Source organism: Struthio camelus, chromosome 1, assembly GCF_040807025.1.
Source record: "Struthio camelus isolate bStrCam1 chromosome 1, bStrCam1.hap1, whole genome shotgun sequence".
Lineage (NCBI taxonomy): Eukaryota > Metazoa > Chordata > Aves > Struthioniformes > Struthionidae > Struthio > Struthio camelus.
In genome coordinates, this window is record NC_090942.1 from 105,539,642 (window position 1) to 105,561,359 (window position 21,718).

Below are 21,718 nucleotides of genomic sequence, written 5' to 3' on the forward strand. Positions count from 1 at the left end.
CCTGCGTGCGTGCGCGCACGCACGCACACACACAAAGCATTTTAGAAAAATCAGCAGGAAGTTATAGCCCCCGATACAGTTATAGGCACTTATGTCCCTATGGCCTGTCATTCCTACACTGTTGATAAAATACTTGTTGGAGCAACCCTACTTTTGATGGTCTTTAGAGCCAGCAGCAGACGTGCCCAAATTATCCCTCTGAAACACCACTAACGTCTGTTACAGCATCCAGGGTATCACCGAATAGACTGTCTGACCATCTCCACCCCAGAAATCCACCATGATGTTATCCTGTCTGAAGTCTTATATGCGTGCAGATATAAATATATATGCACACATGTCCATATGTGCCTGTATGTCATACATGACACAGAGCAGCATCAGCTGTGAAAAAGATGCCTGAACAAAGTCGTACCGACCAATGTCGGCATCTAAGTTCTAGCGGGGGCAGCCCAAGGCTTCTCAAACCAGCCCAAACTAAATTCTGTCTGCTCTTTGAAAGGAGGGAGGCGGAATGGTTTAATTTCACTCTCCGTCACGAGAACGTTGTTTTGCTGCTGCTGCAAAAGCCTCCAAAGCTGCCAAACTCCTCAAGTAACTCAGACTGTTGAAGAAGAGAGAGCTTCCTGTCTTCAGTAACACACAGCCGCAGTCCTGCAGCACCTTTCTACCTCTAAGCTCAGACAGCTACCGGCAGAAAGAAAAACTGTTGACACTTAGTGTACAAACACCTACCTCCTCCTGCCTCCTCACTGCCGAGACTGTTCCCCCCACAAGCAGAGAGAAATTTTGAAGAGCAAAATGCTAACGCAACATTCACTTTGGGTTAGCCTCTTTGCATATTCAGCTAAGCTCTGCCTAACTCAACAATGAGAATAAACAACATTTTGTCACCTCAGGTGAAAGGAAATCAGTTTCACTGAGAAGCCTTAAGTAGGCTGTGGTAAAGCTATCCATAACATCCATGTTTATTAGCCCTGTATACCTCTGTGCACCTACTTTGTCAGAACTTAAAGACGACAAATCTTCACAGTCACTAAGCTTTAGTGCCACCCTCTGCTCCATGCAGAATTAAGTCAATTTTTCCAATAGTCTCTTCTATGTCAGGCAAAGCTGCCCACTATTCTTCTAAAAGGCATCAGAAGAGTCTATGCTGAGATTTACTTCTCAGGGCAAGACATTTAACCAGAAATGAAGGACCAGCATGAGAAACCGCAGCCAAGAACGTCTGAGCTCCCTTTCAATCTAGGCGATAGATTTCTTGTTCTATCCTGAGGAAATCATTTATCTGGTGCATCACACACTCGACCTGGAAAACATGAAATCAAGATAACTGTAAAGGAGCAGAGATCCATAAACAGAGGTACACAAAGGGCTACAAAGATGATTAGAGGACTGGAGCACCTCTCCTAGGAAGAAAGACTGCAAGAGCTGGGCCTGTTCAGCCTGGAGAAGAGAAGATTGAGAGGCGATCTCATCAACGTGTATAAGTATCTGAAGGGGGAGTGTCAAGAGGATGAGGCCAGCCTCTTCTCCGTGGTGCCCAGCAACAGGACAAGAGGCAATGGGCAGAAACTGAACCACAGGAAGTTCCACCTAAACCTGAGAAAAAAACTTCACTGTGAGGGTGACAGAGCATTGGAACAGGTTGCCCAGAGAGGTAGTGGAGTCTCCTTCCCTGGAGGTATTCAAAACCCGTCTGGAGGTGATCCTGGGCAATATGCTCTAGGTGACCCTGCTTGAGCAGGGAGGTTGGACTAGATGATCTCCAGAGGTCCCTTCCAACCTCAGCCATTCTGTGATTCTGTACAGCAAGAGTAAGTATTATTGTTGCATTGTTTGATGCTCCAACTACAGAATCAGCCACGTCAGGCTTAGGCAGATGCCTATTTAGTCCAGAAGCTGATAACATCTTAACCTGTTCTAGTAATTTTTCCTCACGGATCAGGGAGCAATACTTTCCTGCCTGTGTTGGAGACCAGGACACCAATCAGCAACTCAGGTACTTTCCAAATCAGACTTTTTTTTTTTTTTTTTGGTTCAACAGCCCTTAAGGGGTTTTCCTTCCATGACCAAATAAGTTCACAAGCATTCAAAAAGATAAACAGTTCCTGTTGACACAATCGAACCAAAATAGTTAGAAACCCCAGATAACAAGTCCCTTCCCATTCAAAGTGCAAGCCCATTTTAAGTGCAAAGAGTAACTGAAAGGTCTGATAGCCACTGTTTTATCTCAAATCCGGCTGTATAAACAGTCATTACAGATAGCAGATAATTCTTATTTTATGGCTTTTGTCCCTATGCCCAGGAGTAAAGATTAAAGAAGGGCTACACAGAAGAAGAAGGAGAACACCTTAAAAGAGTCTCCTTGTACCACAGCAAGTTTCTCCCACATCGAAGGATGTCATTAAGTTTGCCTAACTGAAGAACTGAGGGAAGCTGACTACATATGCTCCATATGTGGTAGAGATACGGAAGAAGGCATCCTACCATCACAAACATTTCCTAGAGTTATGGCAACCCACTGAAATTGTGTCTGTCACAATGTGTACTAAAGAAGTGAGAATATCAAGGATCAGTAGTTGGAGACAAACAAAAATTCATGGCCCAGATCATTGAGACACACATGTCACCACCTGGAAGAAAAGCTCCCCTCTAGTTCAGCACTGGTTAGTGTTACTAGTTCAAGTACAAGTAAAAATATCAGTCATGCTGCCAGCTGCTGACGGTGTGCAGCATCATTTTGTCTAAATCTAGCATTAGCACTGTGGAAGCCACCAATTTCCGAAACAAACTAGGTGGTAGAACTCAGGAGATGGATTAGGTGCAGGCTATACAAGAAGATACAGCACAAAGGGCTATCTATCAACCAGGCACAAGTACTTCTTTTTTTTTTTTTTTTTTTAAATACTAATTAATCCAAAGTTAAGATCTACTCAGTGACAACATATTTCAATACCAGTCACCTAGTCAAACAGCATTCCTGACCCAACATTTCCACTCACTTGCTAACCTAACCTGGCAGCAAACTGTAAGCTCATAACTAGCCATGACCTGCAGTGGTACGACCACAAAACCAGAAGAAAAAGCCCATGCTATGTATTTCAAAGCATCGCTTCATGAGAAATTCTGTCAGTGGTGCTGCCAATTTAAATAGCTCCCATGCTCATTTATGATACAACATGATGAATCAGACTTAGAATTAATCCACGTTCCAAACAGCTTTTTTTCTTGTGTTCTTTGAAACTAGATCAACTCTCTAACCCAGTTTACTGTACAACATATTTGCACAAGCATGGCCGAGCAATGTTAGGATGAAGTGACTAGTAGCTGCTTCAGATAGCTCTTCCCATGAATGCATCACTTTCCGGAAATGTTTACGGTCTCCCTTGCAGCACACTCTACATCACTTCCCCAGCTTACACATATGAGGCGATCTCCACATGTACTTAGGACAGCATTCCCTCTGAGTAGGGCATCCCCTTCATTCACACCTGGCCTGAACTCTGTCAAGCAGCAGGGTATGCAGCATTTTCATGCAGCCAGCATCTCGTTACCTTCCACACTGGAAAAGTCAGGCAACCCTAAAGGATCACTCTCTATGAGAAAACTGCAACATAATTGACCGTCTACATTTAAAGGAATCCTGCTGCACACACAGCTTTGTAGAATTTATTACCAAGAGGGAGCCTTGCTCACCATCATTGCACTTGAGTGCATTAGATCTTTTCTATAACTTCTTTTTGTAACTGATAGCAAATAGCTAATTGAAGATAAACATCATCAGCACTGGCTACTTCACTCACCTGGTGTACACCCGCCCTGATTCACCCCGGCCTTATGAAGTCAAAATACTTAGGAAAGTGCCATCAGCCACTACCCACACAACTGCTGCACTGCCCAGAGTTCAACCCGTACTTAAGATCAGAATCTTAATTTGATCTTAAACACTAAAGGGAAGGAGCAACTACTGTTTCAGGGCAAGTCCTCTTAAAATTATGTGTACAAAGTATCAGCAAGTGTGCCACAAAGCATCTCTCTCTGTAGTACTGGAAATAAAAGTTCACGAGAACAATCAGCCTTCCTGTTTTCCTTACATCACTTTGAGCCAAAACCTAGCAGCAGCATGAACTGGAAACTGCTAACACAGTAACAGTTAAACAAAAATGCAGGAGCTAAAAGAAATGGTAGCAAAGGGGAGCAAGATACGACTTATTTGATATAAACATCTGATATGGAAAAAAAAAAAAAAGGCTTAAAGGCTTATTTAGGACAACTAGCAGAATGATCCTGGCACTTTAAAAATCAAAGAGGCAAAAAACCAGCAGGACTGTGGGAAATCACCTGACTGAGGGGTCAGCTTTCAACCGATTTCAGATAGTAAACAATACTCATGTTAACCCTGCCTCAAAAAGCAGCCAAAAGAACTTGTAGCATTTGTGTTATAGTACAGGTTACCGTTAAATCCTATTCTGAGTAAACACTTGCTCTCGTAAATAACTGATGTTCAGAGATAAATCACTGCTTGAAATTATATTCCTCAAACTCCTCCCGCAGCAAAGCCAGTTCCAAAGCTCCTGTTCTTTCCTGCAACAACTGCTTGCTCTTACATAAGACATACTCCTGGGACACAGGAAAGAAAAACTGTTGACACCTACTAGCTACTTTGTTAATGTATCAAATATTACATGTAGGTGGTGGTAAGAGCCATGTTTGCCATATGCGATCAAACCACAGCACATATCAAACCACACTCTGAGAGCTTCCACCATAGGTGTGGATAATAAGCTTTAGACAGAGGATTCCATGATAACTAGTTAAGCACCACCCCAACAAAATGTGAAGGTATTAAATTCTACTTAAAAAATATAAAATAAAAAATAAAAACAAGCAAATAGAAAAACAAGACATCTACCTTGTAAAACTGGGTTTCATTTCTTTCCTCTTTCATCTAGACAGAAGGCTTCCTGTATTGCTGACAGGACATTCGCAGCCTATTATCATCAGTCAGGATGATAAAAACAAGTCCACAGATGGACAGTGGAAGAGCTGCTTAATTAATTCCTCACTCAATTGCAATTCAGATGGGCAGCAAAAGGGTCATATACATCATTACTTCCCTAAGGCTAGAGGACTGTTAGATTACTCAGGTTAGAAGAATGTAGCCATTTTACAAGTTGATGCTAAACTGCATTTTATCACCAGTTTAAGCTATGCTCTTTTCAACTGCTTTAAGAACTTCTTGGTGCTGCAAGCCAGGTAGCTTGAGCAGTAGTCCCACCCTCAATCCAACTAATGGAGTTAAGAGTTTATCCACCTTATTGCCTCTTCTCTTTGCAGAAGCCATGTCGTGCTGCAGGCAAGGAAGCCTTTCTACCTGCATCATCAGTGGACTCGGTTTAGATGAACTAACAGCATGTAACTGCATGAATATAACAATTCCAGCTGAGCCTGGCACAAACACAGAAGGAGCACTGCAACGCGAACTTACAATGCTATTTATATGATGCATTTCAAGCAGCAACTGAAATAGGCAGCTGTGTTTAATACAGTAACAGACATTAGAACTACTTCACATGCCAGTACCCCTCTGCTTGTTACGCTTATTTGTGTGTGTGTGTGTGTGTGTGTGTGCGAGCAGGTGCATGTGTAAAAGCAGGAGTCGGAGAGGAGGGGGAAAAAAAGAACAGCAGGCTTTGTTGGTAACAGAAGAAATAGAAATACCAGAAATATCAATAATATTATTTCCAGTAATGTCTGGATGCTCTTTAAGACTTTTGAAAGCAATCAGATACCACCCTTGTGTTAAAGACAGATGCAATATCACTAAGTGTCAGGGCTTACTGTACCTGGCCTACAAGTTCAGCACTGCAAAATCATCTGTCTCCTTGATACTCAGGCTGCTCAAGTCTCAAGTCACCATAAAAGAGGCTATACCTCAATTAACTCCTTATGCCACAAAGATCTGCAGGATTACCACCAAAATATACTTGAGAATGCTCTTTCACACTTACAAGTAAACATAGCAATCTGGTTTTCTGATGACTAAATATAAATACACAAGATGATCAGGCAAGCATGCAGGTGCACACAAGAAAAAAGCCTTAAAAGCTGCTATCTTTACTCAAGTTATAAAGCAACAGGTAACCCTCTTGCTTTGGTGAAACAGATTGTGATGTTAAACCAGACCTACATACCACAGTCCACCAAGCGGTTTTCTGTCTCACTGCAGGGTACTGGCCAAAGCAGATGGGCATGCTTTCAAGTACATGAAGGGCCAGAAGAATACTCACATGTCTGTAAGCTATGCAGCATGTTACCCAGCTACACACATCACATCTGAGCAACTGAGAGGCAACCAGTCTCTGAAGCTGCTACTTTTGCCCCTTCACTTGCTTGGCAGCTTTCACTTCCTGAACCTCTCACTAGGATGAGAATGCGGCACGAGGAAAGGAGCACAGAAAGGAGGAGTCTGGAAACTGCAGGTTCTGAAAAGGCACATCGAAGCAGAAAGGCACAGGATCACACAGGGCTCCTCACAACCTTACGTTCCAGCAAAGGCCATCCTTCCCCTACAAACCACCAAGCTATCTTGCACATGCAAAAAGTGTTAAGAGTCTGCACACTAACCACTTATTCCCATACAGAGATGTGACCCTTGTGCCAACTCTGGACAAACTTAAAAAAAAGTGCCTTTTTAAAAGCAGAAAGGAGGGTTAAGGATGTGCAGTACAAACATACAGAAGAGAAGCTAACATTGGAATAACTCCTGATTTGGAGAGTCAGAAAAATTCAACAGGAGTTCTGGTATTGGGGACAGAAATACAGCCCAATGTAGATAAGCTACAGTTTTTAACATCCATCTACCCCTTTAAATTGTAGGCTTACATTTTAGATAAGTCACCATCCTACAGAGGGGCTCTTCTAAAAGAATATCTTGTAGATATACTCGTTTTTAAGATACTATATTTGGTTACATATCTCAAACATTGTAGGATGATCTATTACTCCAAACCATCCATAGCATTACCGTAGTTGTACCCTTTGTTGTGGTCAGGGAAAATATGCATGCTTCTTTCTCTTCTCTCCATATTTATTTTCAAATAACTTAGTTGTACTGTAAGCTATCTATGTGTACCATATCTGCTTATCTCGTTCTAAATTTTAAGTTGCTTTTGCAGGTATACAGCAAGCATTAGTAATTCCTACCGATGTTCATTGCAAAACGCAGCATTTGTAGATTAAACAAATCCAAACAACAATACTATTCAGGAAGAAGTTGACGTAGCGTTCTTACACGCTCTACACCTTCCCTATTAACCCCCTTTCCAACTGGAATTCTAGTTCTTCAGAAGTTTCCAGACATCATATGACGTAAACGAGCATCGGGCTTCTTTAATGTTTCCTATTAATTTACTCTGCAAAGTCTCACTCAATGAGCAAGTACTGCCAACCAAAAACATATCCAGGTGATATGCACACTGACAGTCTACATCTAGTATCCGTATGCATATAGAAACCTGGAAAGCTGAATGACATTTCTGTATTTGATAGCTCACTCTGAAGTGAGCTTTTGTTTTATAAGAACAGCATAGGTTAAGGGTTACACTCGCCATTTCTACCACTCCACTATTAGCCTCGTACTTACTCTCCATTTATAAGAGTCTTTATCACTTAATTCCAGCTGATGTAATTACTCTTCCACCCAAAGACTTCACCATTAACCAATTTTTCCGTTTTAAGTTGTTTACTGTGACTCCAGTTTCCCCATTGGCAGGTCATCTCCGAGTTGCATTGTCTTTCCCTGACAAAGGAGACTAGCATCACATGACTTCATAATCAACAGCCACATGCAAAAGAAGCAAACTTGCAAACTCAAGTTTGCAGTGATGCCAAATATCACACCCAGCACACGTTGCACACCAGATCTTGGCAAAATCAGCACCTGCAGAAGAGTAGCACGTGCAGCACAGTTTTGCCTCACAGCAAGTTTCATTTCCAGCCTATTGTGTACTCAAGGTACATCTTCCCTCACACTTTGATGCAATGACAGAACTTCCTGCTCTTTATAACAAATACATGAAACATATCATGCCTAAGCACTACAGCGCATCATGTTCTCAAACACACGTTAGATATTTTGCTTTTGATCTAAAAAGAGAATACGCAGACTTCTCCAGCCATGACGGAAACGTACATGGCACTACTTGAAGAACCCACCAAATAAAAAAGGGCAGGGGGGAGGATGATTTTTCACTGAGCTGCTTCCTTGGATGATCTGGGAAAAGCAGAAGCACACTCGATTCTCGAAACTGCTTTTCGTTTTAGCAATCCAGCGATTGCAAGCAGGAAAGGCATTTGAAGAGATGAGGCAGCTCTACCCAATTTACAACAGGGACACGTTATCTCCACGGGCCATCTCACACCCCTCTCTACGGGGATTTCCTAACGAAGAGGGGACGGACGCTTGGCCGCGGCACCTTCCGCTCCTTGACCGCTGCCCGACGCGCAACAACCTGCAACGCCCGGCGGCCGGGCCCTGCCCCGCGCAGGGGCGAGGAGAGCAGCCCCGAGGCCGGGGAAGGGCCGCCCTGCCCCGGCCTGCAGCACCCCGCGCCCGGGTACTCCAAGGGCCCGGCGGCGCCTCCACCCGCCGCCCGATCGCCCCCGCTCCCGAGCGCCGAGACAGGCGGACCGGCGCCAGCAGGTCTGGCCGGGCCGAGCCGAACCGGATCGGACCGGATCGGATCGGACCGGACCGGGCCGGGCCGGGCTGGGCCGGGCCGGCTCCCCCCGCCGCCCCGAGATCCACCCAGGCCGCCAGCGCATCTCCCCACCCCTCACTCACCCGCGCTCAGCGCCGCGGCCAGCAGCCACAGCGAGAACGGGAGCCGCGCCGGAGCGGCCGCCGCCGAGCGCCCCGCGGTGCCTCCGGCCGCTGCCATTTTCCTGCCGCCGCCACCTCCCCGCGCCCCCATTGTCCGCCCCCGGCCGCGGTCCCGCCCCCTCGCGCCTCGCAGCCCCTGTCCCTTCGCCGGGATAGGGCCGCGCCGACGTCACTCGCACACACCTCCTGCGCCCTGCTCGCCCCCGCCCGGGCCCCAGCCCCGCTCCTTCCCGACGATTGGCCAAGGGGCGGATCCGTCAAGGTTGGACGCCCTATCCGAGAGGGTCTGTCTCAGCCCGCCCCTCGAGCCATGCACGTGACCGACACTGATTTGTCCGCCGGCGGGGATGGGATGGGGGACTTGCGGGGCGCCGCCCTCCGCGGGTGACGTAAGGACCCGAGAACCCGGCCGCGGGCGGCGCAGCCGTCATGGCTGGGAGGGGGGCCTCGAAGCGTTGAGTCTGGCTGCTGAAAAATCGGTTAGTCCACGCCGCGGCACGAAACAGGCACGCAGTTACTTCTCGTCTCGCAGCTGCACCGGCCTTACGTTTTTCGGGACGGGATCTACAGGTTGGGCGATGCCCTCCTGCTGCCTACCTTCCCCAAGCGCCGCATCACCCCTCTCCAGGCAGCAGGACAAGCCCGTGCTCGCCCACTGCAATTCATGCGGCTGTCACGCGCCTGCCGGCTTGTTGGACCGTCCACCTACCTTCCCTGTAGCCTCTGCCACCCACCCCACCCGTATGGCTACCTCCTGACTTGGGTCGTTGCTGTCGTGCCGCTAGCCTGCACGTGGTACCACCAGATATGCTGCCATCACCAACATATCCCCAGTGATGTCCAACCTGTAGCTTCTGCTTTCTGGGATGAAAGGAGGTGGCACAAAGTCAAACGCCACAAGCCCATGCCTTAGCGCTACTCAAGAGTTAACCTTCTAGTTAAAAGCTTAACTGAGTATCTTTGGAGATGCACTAATGATCTTCTACGTTAAAAAATACGTGAAATAACAGACGACCATGCAAACACAGTTTTGTTTGTCAGTCAAGATCTAAACTAGATTTGTGTGTCGTTTATTGGAAAAAATAGCACTTTCCTGACATAAGAGGACTGAAACATAATTTAGCTTGATCACAGCACATTGTCACTTCTCAGATAGTCTGCGCTGTTTAAATCTCTTGTAATGCATTAGCAGGCCCAGTTGTTCAGACTATGCTGCAGCATTCGTTTGGTGTCCCCAATCTCTGCAGTCACTGGCAAGCAAGTTCCCCTGTATACATGTTACAGTATCTGCTAACAAGCGCACATCCAAGTGCTTTTTCCAAGCCAGTGAGGAAGAGGGAGAGCACTGCTGCAGAGTGTAATCAGAGAAGAGGGTGGGTTCCTCCTGCCTCCAGTAAAATCATTGTTGTTCTTCCCTATTGGCTTGGAGAGCCTGTTTTAGTATGTTTACTCTAAGTACAGACTCCTTTAGAAACTTTCCTGCCATGCTGATAGTATAACTAGGCTTGCCTTTTGCCTGAAAATAGCTAATTGGAATTTCCCCCCCAACAGACTCACTGCTGTTACAGACCCGAGACCACACTTCTACCCTTCTTTCTTTATCTCCTTGTTTTACTCCCTCCGTTTTGGGAACCTCATTGTGTATGTTTCTTTTTTTACTTAGCTATGTATTTTAATGAAGCTGCACAAGCTTAGTCATATCACAAGACTATTGCTCACTGCATGAGACTTCACAGGCCTAAAATATATGCAGCTAGCTCCAGTCCTATGCTCCACTATAGCTAGTCCTCTCTCACATATATGGACTACCAGTTTCTCTGCCCTTCTCTGACCATACATAACAAATACAGCTATGCTACCGTGCACCACCTAATCATGCCTGTATATGAAAGAGACCACAGGCGAGCCCTGCTACAGTGTGCCACGTGAGCCATGATGAAGCAAATCCCAAGGATGATAGACCCCAAACTGCAAAACACCGACAAATGTTTTTTTCCTACTCTCATGCAAGATACCACACTCACAGCTCTTGTGTGATTTGAAATGCAATGGTTTATGCATTCATTATTTACGCCCTCAGGGGAAGCTCTGGAACACGCTCATCAGCTAAGCACCGCACATGTTTTCTAGAAGCCCCGGCTACCAGGGAGAGCATTTGAGAATAAAGGTCAACAAAGGCAGTTCTTTGTATCATGGGGAATTCTTGCCCTGTTTGGCTGCCAGCTCATTTTTAGTACCTCTGACTTCCCTTGTAGATGAGACTTTAGCTAACTTATCAAAATCCGCACTTTCCAAATGGAGTGGAAACTGATACGGAGTAATAAGCCTTTCACCTTAAACTCTTTTGCTTCAGTACTCCCTCAGAGCTCTTCTTTTCTATGGGAACTTTAGCCATCCGGCTAGCTCTGCTCAGTGACCAAAAGTACTCTAACATGGAAGATGGAACATCACTACCCAAGGTTCACTATTTACATTCTGATCATTCAACACCACTCATGCCTTCTCTTTTTATATGCTAATAACCTTGATTCAATCAAGGTGTCCCTTTGTCAGAGGAATTCCACATTTTCTCCCTTTCCTGATAGAGCTGAGATAAGGTTGTCACAGGTATAGCCCTCCAGATGGCTAATTCACTGTGTAAGAGTACTGCTGTTCAATACAGAGAATAGGTGAGAGATACCGTAGATCAGTTTTTTCTTCAGATGGTAATGATTGAATTAGTATCTTCTGCTATTTTCAGAACAGGAAGGGAAGCTCTGGAACACAGTTCTTAATTTGTCCTGAGGGCCTCTTTCCCCCTAGCTGTGCAATTCCACCTTCTGCCTAGTGGTAATACTGATACTTACCAGATTTCTCGGTAATTCAGCTCATTTAGCTGGCAGTAAACTCATCTCTTCTGTGTGAGTGTGCAGTGGTGGGGAGTTATTTTTCTTCCAGCTGAACCCGTTCCCCTTAAGGTCAGACAAGGAACAGTGACAGAACATGACTGCTCAGACAGAGGGGTGACAGGGACCACAGCAGCCTCCCTGCAGGCTGCTATAAAGTTGCCTAACTGGTTTCCAAACTTTCTTACACAGGCAGCAAAATCAGCATTCAGTTCCACAAGAGAAGAAGAAATGCTTTTGTGTTCTTTTTTGCTTCTGTTTATCACAAAAGAAAAATCTAAAAAAAAAAGGTGTAATTGTGGAGGAGGTTAAATCAATTTTTCCATGTTTGCTTCTTATGTTAGAAATTCATACCTTCCTTACCATGCTTTTTCAGAGGGCTCTCTGCTAGCCCACCAGAGAGCAAGTAGGACTGTGATGTCAAAATGCTAACAGAATAACATATTCTAGGAGAAGAGGTAAATATATTCAGATTGGTTTTAATGTTTTCAATTGTTTTCTATTTTAAACTACATCTCTTTACTTCATTATTTTTTACAAGGAGCTGAGACAAAATCTTTTTTGTTTTGATGCTGAAAAGTCTCTTGCTCTAATTTTCAGGTCCAAGATTATATGAATTTAAAATTACATGTTCTGAGACATAGTTACAAAGCGAGCGCTCCTAAAGGAATTGTACAGTAGAACATGTTGTTGAACAGCTGTGCATAGATATGCATTCCTGGGGGGGGGAACCTCCCAACGTGCTCATTTTGAAACAATAAGAGAAGAGCAAAATGAGCGAGAAGGAAAACAGAGAGGCTCTATTTTTTAAAGAAAGCATTGTACGTCTCTTAGAGAGGCTCTATTTTTTAAAGAAAGTATTGTGTGTCTCTTGCAAGACTAATTTTTCTTCTGCAAGTTGGGAAGAAATTGTGACCAGCAGCTAGTGCTACATTTATATTTACTCTCGTTAAATGGAAATGCAGTGGTTCTTTCAAAATCAAGAGCTGGCAGCATAGTAATTACATATAGTACTTGAAAAGTTCTGTGAGTATTTGTCTTCTGTAATTAGTTTAGGAAGAATGGCTTGGATTACCCACTATTCAAGGAGAAGTATTCTGAGGAAAGCTTACAATGAAAAAAGATACTAATGAGTAGGCATTCCAGTGCTGAATTGATGCTAAGGAACAACTTGAGCCGCAAACATTCTTGATAACCTTGATGTAGAAAACTCCATAAAATGAAAGCAATTATTTTTCCTGTCTAGCCCTCCTACCTTCTCACCAGTTTCTTAGCATAGAAACAAACTTATTCACAGGCTGGTACTGTACAGAGACAATAGGCAGAGGTAGGACTGAACTGTAGCCTAACCAGCATCAGTATCTGTTTTAAGAAAACTGATACTTAAGTAAGTCTACATAAAAATGTCACAAGTGGTAAAGCAGGACAATAATGTTAAGCACTCCTTAGGTGTGGTACAGTTTTAAATTATGGAAATGAACAATTATTTTTGTCTTCCTTTGATTGGGGTTTGTGGTTTGACTGCTGTGGTTAATGGCTAGACATATTTTTAGCAGATTTTACACACAGGGTTAGATAGGTTAGCAACAGTGAATGGAAGAAAGCTCAAGAGCAACAGCACGCACAGTAACAGCGCACGTACTTCATGAATAACATGGAGCATTGACTGCAAAAAAGTAGGACAGGCTGTGGAAGGCTGTAGTCTGTGATCCTTGATCTCTCCTGCATGGGCCACCCGCCACAGGAGCGAGACTGCTGAGCCGGTGGGGTAGTTGGTTAGACTGCTGTGATTTGTAGTTGTCCAGCTGTCTGTCACACTTACCCCATCACAGCCCTGCGCTGCCTCGGGAGACAGGGGGAGGGAAGGCGCGAGGGTTAGGCCTTCCCAAGCAGAGTGAGTGCAACTTCGGCCTCCATTGCTCCAGACTGAGGCAAAGACTTAAGCTCCCGGCCGGAAGGGAGTTAACAAATCCTCGGCTATCGCAAAGCACAGTGCCCCTTTACTAACTGGCATTTCTGTAAAGTTGTTGTCAAGCAGCTTCTCTTTCCCCTCTATTACGAGCGGTGACGCACGACTGCAGGGAGAAAAAAAAAAAAAAACGTTCATCAGGCCTAGCAAAAATTCCTTTGTAACTCGGTGCACACCTAAGCGCTATTTCTGCTACAAACGACGGCACGCTCCGAGTCCTGCCCTGTCTTCGCCGAGCGAAGGGGCGAGCCGCGGCGGGTGGAACCGGCCGTTAACGGTCACTGCACGGGGGCAGGGGGCGGCACCGAACTCAGCTTCCTCTGCAACGGAGAGAAATACCCTTTCACGGCGGCTCGTTGGTCTAGGGGTATGATTCTCGCTTAGGGTGCGAGAGGTCCCGGGTTCAAATCCCGGACGAGCCCAGTCTTTTTTCTCCCCCCAGCCTCGGCCTTTCTACGAAACGCCATTGAGCCCAACTGCTATTCTTCTCTGTGCTTACTACACAGACAGCCGTAATTACCACCGAAAAACAAAGGGGCGTGGACAATATTAATAAGAACAGTCACCTCTCGCCCCTTTGTCCCTCCCAACGACTCCCGCGGGCGAAGCCCCGGTCCAGTGAGAGGGCGCAAGCACGGGGCGGCTCTTCCCCGTAAACGAACAGCGCGCCGACAAGGGCGCTGCCCCAGCACCGCCGCGCTCTCCGCGCGGCAGGCTGCTCCTTTTGTCCTCCCCAGCTCCCTCTCCTTCCCCCCGGCACCGACACCGCCGCGGCCCCGCGGGCCGCTGCGAGGCTCCGAGGCAATAATAAACGCCCACGGACGCGGCGCCGGCAAAAACAGAGAGGCGCCACACCCCCCTCTCGCCGAGGGCTCGTCCGGGATTTGAACCCGGGACCTCTCGCACCCGAAGCGAGAATCATACCCCTAGACCAACGAGCCGCTCTCTGCTGCCTCCTCCCCAGCTCCGCATTTCACTCTACGCCCGCCTCCTCCCGCCCGGCGCCAGCTACCGCTCGCGGGCGCCTTCGTGGTTCCGCCCTCCCCCCGCCAGAGTCGCTAATGGTTCCGCCCACCCCCTCGGAAGATACCATTCATCTCTCTAACTGAGGGGACGGCCGCGATCTCCCCCCCCCCCCCACAGCAGACTATCTCGTGGCATCGCCTCCCTTCAACCCTAGGGCTCCGCCTGGTAGAGCCGATTCCGATCCCTCGTGGGAGGGAGCAGGAACCCCCTCGGGACTCCTCGAGGAGATACCACTCCGGCACTCTTCGGGAGGGGGGAGCGGAACGGCTCTCCTTCCCCCCGCCTCACGCCCGCTCTACCCCGGCGCGGTGGGCAGGCGCGGCCGGCGGGGCTCCAGCCGGGCGAGCTCACTGCCGGCGGAGCGGAAGGGGGGGAAAAAGAGTCCGCCTCCCCCCTCCTCGCGGTCGCTTTGGTTTAACCCAGCCCGCGGCTGTGCCGGCCGTTAGGGGCGGGGCGGCGGCAGGTGTGAGGCCGGGCGGTGCTGGTCACGTCGTGTGCGGAGCGGCTGCGCCTGGTCGCTCGGCTCCCAGCCCGCCTACCGGTGCTGCCTGCTGCCAACGCCTGCTGCCGCCCTCAAGCCTCCTGCTCGTGTTTGCAGGCCTGTGCGTAGCCCCCTGCACCTCCCAGATCTTTCAGAAAACCTTACTGCTCCCATCCGTAGCTCTTCTCAGTCCTGACCCGTACAGTTTAAACACAGTCCACACGAAAAATAACCGTAGAAATGACAAGATCTCAGCCAAACACAACTGCGACAGGCATTTTGTTCTTGCGCTGCATTCCTGCCTCCGCTTCTTTGTTTATTTTTATTTCTCTATTTTCCTTCTTTTCCCTTCCACTGTAAAGGACTTCTGGGCAAGAAGGTTTGCACTTTTTTTTTTTTTTTCCAAATCTTTCAGGTACCCTCCACACCAAAGCTATTACAAAAATGATACTAGAATTTTCTTGCTCGGGCCATTTGCCAGTTTCACCATTAGTATCTTTAACACCTGAGCTTACAGCTGCCTAAGGGATCTGAGGGATATCTGCGGGCCTGAGTAAGCGCCCCCACCCTATACATCAAGCCAAGCTGCAGTCTTATATTGTCATCAAAACTTCTTGACTCCGCACACCCTGTGGATAAAAGACCACGCTACCATTTATGGGCCTGAGCCTACGTTTTCTGGTAGTGTGGATGGGACAGCGATACACGCCCGCAGGTACCCTCTGCTTTTGCAGTGTCGTGATGCTAATGGTGGCCAAAGACTTTTTCTCTAAAATTGCTCTCGCTAGCCCTGCAGATGCGGTGAGGTTTGTATGCGGACTGAGCTGTAGGAGATCATGGATGCCTTCAGCTGAGCAACAGGTGTCCTTTTTTTTCCAGCAACTTGTGAAGCTGTTAAAGACGGTGATGTAACTTCTGGCTCAGAAAGCCTCCAAACCGTTGATGGCCAGAAGTGGGGAAATCTCACAGGAGGGATCACTGTGTGTTGCCTTGTTCTTTTATGCTTCCCCTGAACAACAAATGCTCTTGGAGAAACGGCGTTAAGCTGCACAGAGCTTTGCTCTCTTCTGTGCTTAGGTATCCGCAGAGCTGGGGCAGGGAGCGTGGCAGCCCTCAGTGTTAGTGCTTGCCCCAGCAAACACCCTTCTTTGGGGATTAAACACGTTAGTTTCTGTTGTTCCCGAGAAGTGAAAAATACTGCAAATTAAATTACAACTGAACGTTATACTGTTCCAATGGCAGTGGAAATCCCTCGCCCGTTTTGCCTGCTGCTCTCAGCTCTCTCCATCCCCCTTCAGGCTCCCTCATCTCTCCAGGAGGAAACGCAGAGATTTTAGTTCTTTGTTTTTACTCTGCCATTTATTTTTTCTGTTTCTCCCTCAGATTTCCACTCCCTTGCTTGGGACACACATACACATTCTCTAAACAGGCACACACATATTTCTATATATACAGTAAGGCACAATCACTCACATCCAGATGGGACATTCTGCTGAGAGAAGAAACAGGTTACAGTGAATAATTGCAGCCTGCCCTGGAATACAAGCTCTAACAAACAGATTAAAATAGATTCAAAGGCAACAATACTCCACAACATGGCTCAAAAGGATGTGGGGGTCACGTTTGCCAAAAAGCCTGTTCTACGGATAAGGGGTAACACTGCTGGCTCTCAACGAACGAGACCTTAGTGCTCTCAAGAGAAAGGCAGGGCACAGAACCATTTCTTTCCTTGTGATTTTAGTGCTGGTGAACAGACATCCCTCAAAACTATGGGTGATGCTTTGTAATACTGCTGTATTTCAGAGCCCAGTCAAGGATGGATGTGGTGTGTAACGTGCCTGTGCCTGTGCCTGTCCACAGCACAGGAACAACACAGGCTTCCTACACTGCTTAGCTACATGTTTGCTAGGAGGGATTTTGTGAAAGATGACAAGGAGTTGGCAAGTTTTGTCTTTGGTCTCTGTAGCTGCATCTATATTGCTAAATAATAGGTGGCTGGCAGCAGGTGTAAGCATTGGCCCTTAACCATCCACACCACGTAACTGTTAGTGGAGTCCTTGGCTCAGTTTTTGACAGTTCTGGTTAGCTGTCTCCAAGGTAATATATATGCTCTAGAGAGGCCTATACCTAAGCAGTGTGGCCCCCTGGCTTTGAGCCAGAGCTGCTTTTTATTCAGTATTACAGATGCAGCCTCAAACACTGCTCTCAGGAAAGCAGTCAGGTAAGAGTCTGTTGTCTGTTGTTTATCTTCCCCTATGTAACTTACTTCATAGGAGCAACAAATACTCTCTAGACGTAAAAGTTTTTTTGGCTCAGCCACTGCTAGTCCCGTGAATTAACTACTATTCCAAGAGAGGGGGCAAATCAAGTACAATGCCAATTCTAAGTACTTAGCAGGGACTTGCTATCTGTGCTTCACCAATTTATGTTCAGTCAGGCCGTATGACTTGAAACTCGGCCATCTAAGACGTTTTCATTGACTTGCATAAAATTAATGAGTAAGCCGGGCTGCCTTCTATCACAAATGGCACTAACAGGCCCCATGCTGGAAGTTTCGAAAGAGAATCAAAAGATTGGATAGGGTCTGGAAGTCTGGAAAGACTGGTGGACAAGTGGCCCTTCTAAATCACGACTAGAGCACAGGGCTGAGTGAAGAAAACTTACCCTATTGATCTACACATCTTTTCGGTGGATCAGGTCTGTTGGTTGTTATTTTCCACCAGTACTAAAACCACCCCAAAGTTGAAGCATAAAGAAAAATTGCCTACAATGGGTGGGTGTTACAGACACAGATTATCCAGCTCAACTCCCTACTCCAAACAGATTTTATGCTTTATAATCAATTTTCAAAGAGTTTCTCCCTATTTAGGATTCACATTGTATGCCACATAGCATATGTGGAGAAAATATACTTTTTCCCTGCTGTTAAAACATTATTTAGTTAAATTTGAAAACTCAAAATTTTTCTAAAGAAGCTACTGAAAAGGCACCATACATATAAAAATATATACATACATACACACACACCTATACATGAGTGTGTGTGTGTGTATATATATATGTACACATATAAGTGTGTCCTACACTGGTGAACTTACATCTAAGACCAAAGCAGGGGAGAAGAAAATGACATTTTGGAGCTCAGCAGGACTGAGGAACAGAGGGCCCAGAAGTGGTGGTGGCTGTTGGGCCCAGCCAGGACACCATGTATCAGGTCTCTTAGTCCCTGAATATCCCCTAAGAAAGGTCAGCCAGCATCTCCATATTGAACTCTGAAGCGATTATAAGCCAGTCTCTCACTCTGACTGTAATAGAAGATGACGGTGTGAGAGCAAAGGGCCAGCGACTAGTCACTCAGCTCTGGGATGCTTCTGGACCTTGGAGGATATCTGTATTCTGCTCCTCTCCTGCCACAGACAGTTTTCCAGTAGCTTCCACGTTGATTGGGTTAGATGGCTCCTATTCATGCGTTGTCTCCTCTGTCCTGACTGGTTATGTCCTTTTGAGAAGGGAAAAGTAAAGAAATTATGAAAAATAATCACAGGTTTAAGTAAATACAAGGATGGGGAGTCTGTGACAGACACTGTATTTGAGGGCACTTTGGTAGTTGCCACGCTAGGAGGGAAAGGTGAGCTGCAGCCTGAGCACTGGACTGCTTCCTTCAGTTCCTCCTTGCCAAACCAGGTAGTCATTTGAAGAGGGGACAGGCAGTTGTTGTGGAATGGGATATTTCCTCAAGCATCTGTGGCTAAGTTTTGTATCAGTGGTTAGAGAATAAGTAAGACGCTATAAGGGAATAAGCCCTGGTTTAGGCAGTGGAAATCCTCTTTTATTTTAAGTGGTAGGCATCCATGTTTGCATGGTTCCAGGGCGGACCATGAAACCGGTATATGTGCCAACACTATTTTCGCTAGCAAAGCTAACAAGTGGTTTGTCTCTTTAAATGTCTCTTTAAGTGAATCAACCTGATAGGAGGAATACATATGAGTGTTTTTCCATATATAATACGCATGCATGTGTGCCTATATACTTATATACATATATATGTGTATGTAGGGATGTGTGTAGAGATCAGATATACAGTTTCTGCTGGGGAAGAGTGCTTTTTGTTATAAGTGTTTTCAAAACTGAGCATTTGAGCAGAGTGCCTAGTATCAGAGATTCTCTCCGTTTTCCATTTTATTGAAGCCAGAATCAGCAGTTTCTTCTCTGCTTCTGGCCAGTCCCCTCTCTCTGTAACACCAGCCTGGGGGGCTTTTTGGTTGTTTCATGTGCCCTCCCCTGAAGCCAGTGCTGTCTGAGATTTGATACTCTTGATGAGTGAGGAGCAGCAGAAATGTTGGCATGCTCTGGCATTTTCATTAGTAGGCAAAAACCTCTAGTATTTTAGGAGCCATCATCATGCAGACCTGTCTTACCTGTGCATCACAGTTGCTCTGTGCTCTGGTCCTGTGTAGCTGTTGTTGAAGACTCACTGGCGGTCTCCGAGCCCACTGCTGCCTGCAGTATCTCAGGTGCCAGTAGTGTTTCTTCAGTGTCTGATGTTCCCTGTGTGGCTGTGCTCTCACTGGTCTCCTCCTTCTCAGCTTCTTCCTTCTTCTTGTCACCTTTTTCCTGTTCACAGGCACTGCCTTCCTCCCTTTCTCCCTGTGGACCCTTGCACACCTTCTCTTCCTTATCTCCAGAGGGAGGCTGGGGAGTATTCTCCTCCCCCAAAGTATGACTCACCTCCTCCTCTGTATCCCCTGTGTTATTCTTGCAAGGAGTCATTTCCTCTGCATGTTTTTCCCCTCTGTCTTCATTTTCTGATCTGCTGGATCCTCTCCTTGATGGGGGCTTCTCATCAGACCGTGACTGTTTCTTTAGTGCTTTGCTCTCTGTTTCTGCCTCCTCTGTCTTGCCCTTGGGCCCAAACACCTCATCCCCATCTTCTTTGGCACCATTTTCTGGAGAAGAGATGTTGACCCCTAAATCTTCCCCGTCTCCATGTTCTGACAAAGATCTTCTGAATCTCCTGGAGGGAGGCCTACGCTTTATTGATCCCCGTGTCCGCACCTTGAATACAGGAAAAGCAGACACTGAAGAACTCAGAGACAGCAGTACTGGAAAGCAGGAAAGTACAAAAGAGGAGAATACCATGGGAAACTTGATTGCTATGCTGGTTGCTGCACTTTTCCTGCTCTGCTACGCAGAGGGAGGCAGAAGAGGACTGCTTCATGGGATAAGCGAATCCCTAATATATACCTCCTTCCCTTCTATAAAGCTGGTCTTTGTCCCAGTTGGATCCCAAGTTTGGATCATTGTCCCAATTTAAACTGTGACTCTGTCCAAGTTAGACCCCGTTCATTATGCTTTGGAGTATGGTGGCTCAAGGAGTCTGCATCGAGTTGAGCATGGTAAATGAGGGTTACAGCTCCTCTTTTAAGTGCCATGCAGTCAGGCTCTATGGGATGCCTGGCAAGATGTCATGGTCTGTATGGCTCCGTAAGCTACCCTTCAGCCACCTTTGACATTTGCTGGCACATGGTACCCTCTCCTCACCGTGCTCCCAGCACAGCTATCAGCCATCATCTGCCTGCTGAGTTGAAGCAACCAAGTCCTACCATTTCACCCTTTCAGCCGTTGTGCCGAGAAGGATGCTGGAGTCACTGGACCACAAAGCTCTGTTCACAGGTAGGCAGAAAGGAGACTGCACAGAACTACGCTTACAGGCTGTTTCAAACCTTGTGCTTACCTCTCCTCCCTTGGCTACCCACGCACACCGTTTTGGCAGGAACGAGTGGTAAGGCCTCCTATTCTACCTCATCACCAAGCAATGGGCAAACTTTATCCTGCTGCTTTGGAGAAAGCATACCCTCGCGCATACCCTACCTTGTTATAGAATTGCAGCTGAGTGCCTTCTGGGGGTTGATCAAAGCTGACTGGCGTCTCTTTGGGTTCACTGGGTTGGGACTGGATGCCGGGGCTGCTGGGGGTTGAGGGTGGGGTGCTGAACGGAGAAACCATGACTTTCATACCCGGGCTTTTCGGAGATGCTCCCGGCAACAGGGCAGCTGGAGCAAAAGCCAGATTGGCCTGCAAAGGAAAATACACATCATTAGCGCGTTACGCTGGTGTGTAATACATATATTAGCCACGTGGGGGATCCCTTGGTCTTGCCACGGGGGATAACACACTTCGCAGCTGTCATAACCCCCATAGCTTCTGGTTACGGGTCCCTCCTGGTGATACTGTCAACAAACAAGCCCAAGCAGAGAAGTTATGACTAGACATTTGCCCTTCCTCAACAGCTGGATCTCGAGACATGGTCTTTTGTCATCCTGAGGCCTTTAGGGATTTTCCAGTGACTGAGCCAAGCCACTATCGTCTACAGTGGCTGAGCCAGGAGAGAGCACGAACAAGCAGCCAGCAATCGCTTGGAGCTTTAAACCACCCATTTCTACTCAAACAGACCTCACATTTGCAGGCCT

The 21,718-nt window shown here is 46.8% G+C and overlaps 2 protein-coding genes and 2 non-coding genes across 10 annotated transcripts in view; 1 reads left to right on the forward strand and 3 right to left on the reverse strand.

Moving 5' to 3' along the window:
• The window catches only part of MPZL1 (myelin protein zero like 1), a 42,824-nt gene extending 33,827 nt beyond the window's left edge, over positions 1-8,997 (reverse strand). For 2 of the 5 annotated variants that reach the window (XM_068909466.1, XM_068909474.1), the window contains exon 1: positions 8,849-8,992. In XM_068909466.1, the coding sequence (XP_068765567.1) occupies positions 8,849-8,978 (130 nt within the window). In that variant the 5' untranslated portion in view covers positions 8,979-8,992. Of the gene's footprint in view, positions 1-6,293; positions 6,489-7,648; positions 7,805-8,848 lie in introns of those variants that run through there. The other 3 variants (XM_068909456.1, XM_068909447.1, XM_068909484.1) reach the window with 3 other exon arrangements.
• Positions 8,998-14,091: 5,094 nt separating this feature from the next.
• Positions 14,092-14,163, forward strand: TRNAP-AGG (transfer RNA proline (anticodon AGG)). Its single transcript has one exon. It is a non-coding gene; the product is annotated as a tRNA-Pro (tRNA).
• A 447-nt stretch (positions 14,164-14,610) lies between these two features.
• TRNAP-CGG (transfer RNA proline (anticodon CGG)) lies at positions 14,611-14,682 on the reverse strand. The gene has a single exon. It is a non-coding gene; the product is annotated as a tRNA-Pro (tRNA).
• Positions 14,683-15,505: 823 nt separating this feature from the next.
• The window catches only part of RCSD1 (RCSD domain containing 1), a 38,709-nt gene continuing 32,496 nt past the window's right edge, over positions 15,506-21,718 (reverse strand). For all 3 annotated transcript variants that reach the window (XM_009682732.2, XM_068909511.1, XM_009682733.2), the window contains 3 exons: positions 21,120-21,323; positions 19,667-20,303; positions 15,506-18,747 (listed from right to left, as the gene is read on the reverse strand). In XM_009682732.2, the coding sequence (XP_009681027.2) occupies positions 19,674-20,303; positions 21,120-21,323 (834 nt within the window). In that variant the 3' untranslated portion in view covers positions 15,506-18,747; positions 19,667-19,673. The remainder of the gene's footprint in view (positions 18,748-19,666; positions 20,304-21,119; positions 21,324-21,718) is intronic.